We start from the raw sequence: 9832 nt of genomic DNA, 5'->3' as shown, positions 1-9832 counted from the left end.
TGTGTGTGTGTGTGTGTGTGTGTGTGTGTGTGTGTGTGTGTGTGTGTAACTTACTATTTTAAGCCCCTGTTTTAACTTTTGGAGCGATTTGTTATTGTATTATCATGTGAATAACTACAAAAGCTGGGGAAAAAAAGAAAAACAATTTACTTACACACACACAACTATACAGAGCTTATAAACAATACCTTCATTTCCATCAGTTTTGCTGTATTTGGAGGAGTGCTAAGAGCCTTTTCAGATATCTTCTCAAATTCCTCACATAATCTGAAACACCAGACAAAACCCATCTTCTATAATTAAATTTTATTCCTAAATATATTCCTGTGTACTATTTTAATGTTCTATTACATGAAAAATACAGTCAGATTACCTTACCTATATGACATCTAATTAATTAAAAGCAAATTTGTGCTCATTTACTCATTCATTCAATACACATTTAATGATCATCTATTCCATTCCCAACTACAGTAATAAGTGACGGAGGTACACAAATGTGTAAGATGCAATAATGGTTCTCAAGCAGTTCACAATCCAGTATGGACAGCAAGACTATGAACAATCATTTCCAACCTAGAGTTTTAAGGGCTCTACCAGACATTTAGTTGAGATGGCACAAAAAGTTGGTCTACTTGGAAGGCATGGTTAAAATGGGCCTGTGTGCTCAGAAGCTTCTGGTCGTATGCAAATACTTCCTACGGATTTAGGTTGTGGGCAATATAAACAATGAACTTACTATGGGATTTTAAAAAAAGAGTAGTGAGAGCTAAGGAAGTTCAGATAACATCTGCAGAAATTTCTTCAAGAATATTGGCTGTGAGGTGAAAGAGAGGGAATGGATGGTGCCGATGTTGGGTTGAAGTGGAGGGTTGGAGGACGGAAGAGGGTTTTGACCGTGTTTGTAAATTTCAGAGGCAGAATCCACAGTGAAGGAGAGATTTAAAATGAGACACAGAGGGGACGACTAGTAGAGCCAGGTCCAGAGGGATGGGAGGCAAGGGGGCTGAGCTCATAGGTAGAGACGAGAACAGTGAGTGGCTGACAGACTCTTGACCTCTGAGAATGTGGGGAGGCAGATAGGGAGGGGTTCGTGGAGAGGTGAGATGAGACATGTAAGGGCAAGAAGTTGAGGGCATTTGTTATCTAGTGGTTCCTATAATAGTCCTGGTATATCCTCTATACAGCCAGTGAGTCTGGTGAGAGGCATAATTAAGAGAAAAGGGGAAAAAGTAGAACTGGCATGAGCTCTGGGGGCAGCTAAGAGGCAGGGAAATAGTTATGAAATTAAAGCAAATATTTCACTCGGCATGAAATGCTGTAAATAAAAGACATTTTCACTATTCTTCCAGTACTTTTAGAGGAAAAGGTACTTTAAGCTGAATATACTGTTCTGTTTCTCAGATAAGCTGCCCGAGTCCTAGCCCTTTTCCACGTGGTGCCTCCCTCTTCAGCCTCCCCCGCTCACAGTATCCGTGAGAGCAACACAACCCGCTCCTTGTTCTTGGAATACACCATGCCATTTTCATACCTACCTCACTCCCTTCTACATATTATTTCCTCTAACTGGAATTATTTCACCCACATCATTCACCTGGCGGACTCCTACTCATCCTTCAAAATGAATTCCTACATCACTTCCTCTTTGCAGACCTCCCTGATTTTCCCCTTCTCCTCCAAACCTCACCCCGAAAGGAAATTAATCACTTCCTTCTCTACTGTTCTACTTCTGTGGTTCAGGACAGAACTTATGGCACCCTGTTGTAATTTACTGAATTGGATGCCTACTTCCCCTTCTACAATGTAACTTCCTTCAGGAATTTTTTTCATATTCAGTCCAAGTCTCTAGCGCTGGACCTGACGTATGGTAGGTAAATGAAGCTCCCTCCAGGCTTCTTACAGGCTGAAAGAAATATCTTTTTAATGCTTTTTCCCTAACACTATAATTATAAAAAATTCTGATTATTTGGGGGTTTTATTCCACGTAACTGACAGCAGGAAAGAGGTTTCTGGAGGCACACTATCACCAGTGCTAGAAAACTAACTACACTTCTTGTCTTAAACAGGTATTCTGCTTCACACATTAGCATTCTGTAAGTTTACTTAACATGAGTCAGTTTTCCTAAAAATCTCCAGATTGGACAACAAATGAGTTTGTAGTTAAGGTAATGTGTTACCATGGCCTTGAAGGGTAGTTACAGTAAAATGATGTTCCAAATTTGAGATCCTGGACAACTACTGTGTATATCCACTGTGAAAACTCACTTTGTGTATTGATTACACAAACTTAAAAATCTGAAGTTAGATAATGTCCACCTGACTTATACAAAAGAAATGCAAACACATTTTAATACCACCCTAATTCAGACAACTGGGAAGGCACATTCATGGTGAAAAAATACTAAAAATCACAAAATAACACTTAGAGCCAAGTTGAAATAAGTTTGGCTTTATCTTTTCTTTTCTGTCATTTATGACACTGCTCTAATCCATTACTTTAGTTGAGTGACAGTTGATTCTATTTAATTCCTCCACCCGCCAAAATAAAAATATAATATTAAATAAATACCTTGTATTTACTTCCTGATGGTCTCTGAACATTTTAGCTATAAGTTTTCCACAAATAATACCTGCTCGCTTCACCAAAGCTTTGATTAATTCCTCACAGCGCATTTCAAACATTCCTAAACGAATAGTCTGCAATGTTAGGTATTAAAAGTTTAATAAACATGAAATGACATAAATGATTCCCACAATTTTGCCTTTTTCCATAATATTGATTTGTGTGTGTATGATCTAATACAACTGAGTTTTTTTTTTTTAATATGATGCAGGCAGGGTTTTGCAAATACTCTTTTATATTTTACCACTATCTTCTGCGTGAATCTCCTTGAACAGTGTATCTTGGAAGCCAATTCTATTTCAGGACAATAATTGATATAAAAACTTTGGAGAATTGAGTTATTGCTACATAGATAGTGGGATTTAAATGTTATACTTTCTCTGTACAAAAAAGTAATGCATGGTCATGGTGGTAATTTGGGAAAATATAAAAAAGGACAAAAGAAGAAAATGTTTAATTACCAGTCTCCTACTAAACAGAAGTAACCACATTTTGGTATAATTACCATATTTTCCAAAGGATTTGTACACACCAAAGCAAAAAAACTGAATAGTTCTTGATATTTTTGAGGGGCCAAGTTAAAATAAATTACTTAAAAGTCAGGCTTAGGGCTTCCCTGGTGGCGCAGTGGTTGAGAGTCCGCCTGCCAATGCAGGGGACGCGGGTTCGTGCCCCGGTCCGGGAAGATCCCACGTGCTGCACAGCGGCTGGGCCCGTGAGCCATGGCCGCTGAGCCTGCGCATCCGGAGCCTGTGCTCCACAACAGGACAGGCCACAACAGCGAGAGGCCCGCGTACCGCAAAAAAAAAAGTCAGCCTTATAGGTTACACCTTCAGCTCTATGAACATAAGAACTATGTGTTTTGTCTACCTCTGCATAGCCAGAGCTTACCACAATGCTTGGCACATAAAAAGGCCCAAACAGTTTTCTGTTAATGATAATGGTCTAATTCTTTCACTGTATGGTCTAGAAATACATCCTAATGAAACTGGGAAGAGATCACTAGGTACAAAGAACAGTTGTACAAAATGGGTCATTTACCTTTCTAGATGTGTACCGTATATCCTCTATGAGCTTTTGGTACCTGTGAATTTCTTGTATTATTTTCTCATAATTACGATTTTCTGCAAGGAAAGCATCAGCATCTTGCTCAGCTTTTTTGGTAATTAAAAAATCATACTTGTCATAGAGTCTGAGGTGCTCATTCAGTGCCATGCTCTCCCATATAACCACGTCCTTAACCTTTTCTTTGTGAGCTTCAACAACTTCCTTCAGAATTATCGGCTTCAAAGTTGCTGGTTTAGACTTACTATCCTAAACAAAGGAATAAAAACAATATGAGTTATTTAAAATACTTTAAGGTAACCATATCATTCAGCTTTGTAAAAATGCCCATCTTACCATACTGTCTTTTTAAATTTATTCACAAGTTCCCTTGGATTTTCTAATCTATATCTGTAGAGAGTCTAATCACAGCAGTATTTTAAATATCTAGGTTTCATATGTTTTGTTTTTCTTAGAGGCTACCTAGGAGTATTTTGTTTTTCTGTATGGAGGAAAGAGCAGTCACTTGAGAACATACACAAAATAAGAGTTGGAATATCAAAACAGCAAAATCCATGTTTTATTTGTACAGTTGTATATGCTAGCTTAAAAGGTAGCACTTGCATCATACATTATTTAAAAAAAATAAGTCAGCTCAATGTCATCAGTCTTTGATCACAGTCACAGCCCTTCTTCACCTTGAGGAGTAATGTATGTAGAACAAAGAAGGATTGCTTACTCATCCACTGACCTCTGAGCTTTCAGAGGTCAGTGTGAACAACTAGAACAGACTAAAATCCCTAGTTGCAAAATTTGCATTCTGCTACCACCATTAGAATAATGTGGGCAAGAATGTATCACACAACAATTTTAAATAAGCAAACAAATCTCAACAACTTGTCTCCTTCTCTTTTTGAATAAGAGGACAAGTAAATGTGCATATATGGTTTATTATCTTGAACCAAGTTACACTTAAAAAATATATATGCAGCTTCCCTGGTGGCGCAGTGGTTGAGGGTCCGCCTGTCGATGCAGGGGACACGGGTTCATGTCCCAGTCCGGGAAGATCCCACATGCCGTGGAGCGGCTGGGCCCGTGAGCCATGGCCACTGAGCCTGTGCGTCCGGGGCCCGTGAGCATGGCCGCTGAGCCTGTGCGTCCGGAGCCTGTGCTCCGCAACGGGAGACGCCAAAAAAAGGAGGCGCCCCCACAACAAAAAAAAAAAAAAAAAAAAGAGAAAGAAAAAAAAATATATATATATAGTCTCTACCTGTTGTCCAGAAAAAGGGATTTTTAACTGTAACAAACAAAAATCATTGCCAGTAGTGAATATTCTACAGCTTTCAAATTGAGAATATGAAAGGATTCCTTAAAGAACTGGGTAATTTGTTGAGGTATCCAGGATGCATTTGTCCGCTGTGCCCCCTAGTGGACATTTCAGGAAATCACACTTTTTCAGAACTAGATACTTCATGACTACATTAGTGAATCCCACCATCATCACCACTACCTCACCCCCAGGGCACAGCAGATGCTTGGTGTCATCTTTTTTGAAAAAGAACTTTAGGATAAAGCAATATATATTACGTACTGCAATGTGAAATTGTTGGATCTAATGTGAAGCTCATTAATATTCAAGTACCCTCTGTATCACTTGTTTCCAAACTTGAGGGATTGCCAGAATCATCTAGGGATATTTTACCGGTATACCTACTTCTGAGTACAGACTATCATTGTAAATCTACATCTCTAGATGCAGGGAATGGGGGTGGCAGGGACCCCTGGATTTTTTTTTTTTTTTTTTTTTGCGGTACATGGGCCTCTCACTGCCATGGCCTCTCCCATTGTGGAGCACAGGCTCCGGACGTGCAGGCTCAGAGGCCATGGCTCACGAGGCCCAGCCGCTCCGTGGCACGTGGGATCCTCCCGGACTGGGGCACGAACCCGTGTCCCCTGCATCGGCAGGCGGACCCTCAACCACTGCGCCACCAGGGAAGCCCTGGATTTGTATTTTTAAAAGTCACCACATGATACTGGTACATAGGGTTTTAGAATCATTACCCCACGTATAATGCCCCAGGTAAGACCTATCTCTCAAAATTTGAAACCAGAAAAAATACCTGAGCAGTCTAAAACTTGTTATATTTTCCTCTTTACTGTAGAAACTAGGAAGCTTAGAGCCATATTTTATAAGCATAAAATCATAGCAACTGTCTTCATTCAGATGATTATAATACTTTTTTCCACTTCAAACTTTATCTAGTAACTCTTATTAACCTGTTATATCTGTCTGTTTCATAAGCTACATCTAGTCATTCTTGAGGAAGGCACGGTATGAACAGAATACAAAAGGATGCAATAGGTGAACTGGAATTAAACAAAAAAACAAAGTAAACAGTAAGCTTCTTGAGAGACTTCTATTTATGGTAATATGAGGAACAGATACCCTGTTTGAAAACAACGACTTAGTTCAAAACACATAAATATGCTGGGGAAAATGTCAAATATAACTTTTATAATGCATGGTTAAGGCAGTAAAATAATAAGGAAAGGCTAAGGGGCCAAACATGAGATAATACATGAATCGGGAGGTAACTATATGCGGATGTGAGCAGCTGCCCTGGGGACTCTGCTGATCCCTGGTGGCCTAAGCTTTGCTTTAATGAGTCTCCAGCAGGATGGGCACATGTGTGGGGCTGGGTGGCATGGGTGAGAGAATGGTTGTCAGGAAACAAAGCCTGAAGCCTGAGTAAGGTGGGAAGTCAACTGATACCCCTACATAAAGCCAGGAACAATGAAAACAATGAAAAGTGACACAACTTCACAATGAGGGTTCTGAGGACACAAAACTTCAGAATGCTGAAAGCTGACAGAACCATTAAATGAGGGGCTAAGAAGGAAAATGTCTTGTTTTGGCCTGTTTTTCAGTGGAGAAGAGAAAGGATGGTCATCTTAAGAATTTGGAACCACAAGCCTGTTCTCTTACACATTTGGGTAAACACTCACTGCCAGTGTCGTCCACAAAATCCTCAGGCAAGAATTTTGTTTAAAAGGGTCCTGGGGGCTTCCCTGGTGATGCAGTGGTTAAGAATCCGCCTGCCAATACAGGGGACACGGGTTCGAGCCCTGGTCCGGGAAGATCCCACATGCTGCGGAGCAACTAAGCCCGTGAGCCACAACTACTGAGCCTGCACTCTAGAGCCCACGAGCCACAACTACTGAGCATGCGAGCCACAACTACTGAAGCCCGCGTGCCTAGAGCCCGTGCTCCGCAACAAGAGAAGCCACCGCAATAAGAAGCCCGCTCACCGCAACGAAGAGTAGCCCCTGCTCACTGCAACTAAAGAAAGCCCACATGCAGCAACAAAGACGCAACGCAGCCAAATAAATAAATAAAAATAAAGTTCCGTTAAAAAAATATATCATTAAAAAAAAAAGCGTCCTGGGTTTGCAGGGGCCTCCAGAGCACATGTCAAGAGAATATGCAAAAATCCAGAGGAACCAACCCAAATCAAGGCCTCAAAGACTTCCCTGCATAAAGTTCTTGTGTGTATAAGCCCATAATAATAAATAAAAAACAGAGGCTTCCCTGGTGGCGCAGTGGTTGGCCGCAGCAGTGAGAGGCCCGCGTACCACAAAAAAAAAAAAAAAAAACACCCACAGAAATAAACGACCAGGAGCAGGAGTCACATCAGCAAACAGAGAAGAGTAATGAATACATGACTATACATGACAAGAAACTATCAAAAGTGACCAGGCTGGGCTTCCCTGGTGGCGCAGTGGTTGAGAGTCTGCCCGCCGATGCAGGGGACACGGGTTCGTGCCCTGGTCCGGGAAAATCCCACATGCCGCGGGGCGGCTGGGCCCATGAGCCATGGTCACTGAGCCTGTGCGTCTGGAGCCTGTGCTCTGCAACGGGAGAGGCCACAACAGTGAGAGGCCCGCGTACCACAAAAAAAAAAAAAAAAAAGACCAAGCCTAGTTGAAAAAAAGAAAAGTTAATGGATTCTGAGAAAATAAAAATAAAATGATAAAAAAACTAGAAGCTCTATGAAGAAGACAATATTCTCAACATGAATAATGTCACAATCACAGTGTTAAGTAAAATAAAACAAGTCATGGACTATTTATAAGATGACTCCATCTATACAAAGACAGAAAAACTAAAGAGAAATTGTTTACAGATATACAGACATGTAGTAAATTTATGTTTAAGAATTCAGAGTAATAACTACAAAATGCCCAATGGTCACTGCAGCACTGTTTACAATAGCCAGAACATGGAAGCAACCTAAATGTCCACTGATAGAGGAATGGATAACGAAGATGTGGTATATATATACAATGGAATATTACTCAGCCATAAAAAAGAACAAAATAATGCCATTTGCAGCTACATGGATGGACCTAGAGATTGTCATACTGAGCAAAGTCAGACAGAGGAAGACAGGTGTCATATGATATTGCTTATGTGTGGTATCTAAAAAAATGGTACAAATGAACCAATCTACAAAATAGAAATAGAGTCACAGATGCAGAAAACAAACTTATGGTTACGAAGGGGGAAGGGAAGGGCGATAAACTGGGAGATTGGGATTGACATATACACACTACTATACATAAAATAGATAACTAATAAGAAACTACTGTATAGCACAGGGAACTCCACTCAGTACTCTGTAATGACCTATATGGGAATAGAATCTAAAAATGACTGGATATATGTATATGTATAACTGATTCACTTTGTTGTACAGTGGAAATTAACACAACATTGTAAATCAACTATACTCCAATAAAAATTAATTTAAAAAATAACTACAAAGTACAAGATAGTGATTCCTTTGCTAGAAGGTAGAAGGATAGGGATATGAACAGGGAAGAACAATTGGGAGGTAGAGCTTAAAGGTAATAGTCATTGTTTAAGTTAGATGGAAGGTATGAAGGTGTTTACTCTATTACTGCTTAAAACTTTAAACACTGGCCTCCTGTACTCTTTTGTATGTATGAAATATTCGTACACTATTTAAAAAATGAAAAAGAAAGAAGAAAGCTACTGTTTGGACTTAAAAAACTTGAAAAGCTTTTAAGTTAAGGAATTTTCAGACATGCTCATTTCATATACTAGACTGCAATAACTACTGTTGAAATATCGTAGTTCAGCAGAACTTTGCTAAATATTTGGCCAGAGAGAAAAGGGAAGTAGGATCTATGACTTGGAAGTAAGGAGACACGACTATTCCTGGAAGAAGGTGTATCAGGAAGGTAGCTAATTGGAGGAGAATTTTACAGAGCTGGAAAAGTGTAACAGCAGTCAACAGCATGGTGTGAATGCTACAGCAAATGCTCATTGATGGCTTCAAACCAGATCACAACTTTAATTCTTCCCCCTCAGAAAGTTTTCAGCTGAGTTCAATAGAAGACTGGTCTAAGAAACCAGTATTTAAGAGAAGCTAATGGGAAAATAGTATGTTTTTAAAGCAAAACTGCCTTATAAGCCAATGTTACTAGGCCATTGGTATTCTGTAAAGCAGAGGATACCTGTCTATACTAAAAGAAGTTATTTGAAGCAAATACCATCACGCAAATTGAAGCAATCAGAATATCCTTATTACTTACCGACTTGGAATACAATTTTGTCTCAACTCTTGGCACGAAACTGACAGCCTTAATCATGACATCATAAACATTTAGAAGGATGGCTATATAGTCATCGAAATCAGGTTCAAACTTAATGGTGTCGTTATCAAGAATCAGCCTTATGACAAAACCTGGATGTTCAAAAGCTCTAACAGAATCCTGCAACAAAGAAGTTATAGATATATAATAAAGTATACATATATATATGCATATGAATTGTGACAGAGTAAGGAGTGCACTGGTTCCAATTAGGATACATGAGAACTCATCCTTCTTCTTATGTCCTAGACAGTTAAGCCAAAGAGGAACTGTACCAAAAAGGGCAAGAGCCATTCCCAGCGAGCCATTCCTAGCGAGACTCAGTTGGTATCCACTGAGCCTACAGATCAACTATAGGGTCAAGATTCCAGAAAAAGGAAGATGTGCACAGCAGTGGGGCTCTAGAATCATCAGAGAAGGAGCCCAAGAGAAGAACATTCAAATTCCCAGACTCCACTCACCCTTTAACAGGACCTTCTTCCAGAA

At 39.8% G+C, this 9832-nt stretch overlaps 1 protein-coding gene across 1 annotated transcript in view; it reads right to left on the bottom strand.

The window, feature by feature from the left end:
- The window catches only part of DNAH7 (dynein axonemal heavy chain 7), a 245023-nt gene that overhangs the window by 187929 nt on the left and 47262 nt on the right, over positions 1-9832 (bottom strand). The window contains exons 11-14 of the mRNA XM_027125386.1: positions 9287-9466; positions 3665-3937; positions 2570-2697; positions 189-267 (exon numbers count right to left, since the gene is read on the bottom strand). Coding sequence (XP_026981187.1) covers positions 189-267; positions 2570-2697; positions 3665-3937; positions 9287-9466 — 660 coding nt within the window. The remainder of the gene's footprint in view (positions 1-188; positions 268-2569; positions 2698-3664; positions 3938-9286; positions 9467-9832) is intronic.

The sequence above is a fragment of the Aethalodelphis obliquidens genome, unplaced genomic scaffold, assembly GCF_003676395.1.
Source record: "Aethalodelphis obliquidens isolate GAN/ISIS:26980383/991018 unplaced genomic scaffold, ASM367639v1 scaffold2, whole genome shotgun sequence".
Taxonomy (NCBI): domain Eukaryota; kingdom Metazoa; phylum Chordata; class Mammalia; order Artiodactyla; family Delphinidae; genus Aethalodelphis; species Aethalodelphis obliquidens.
Note: the sequence above shows the minus strand (reverse complement) of the source record. Positions and strands in the feature narration are given on the sequence as shown.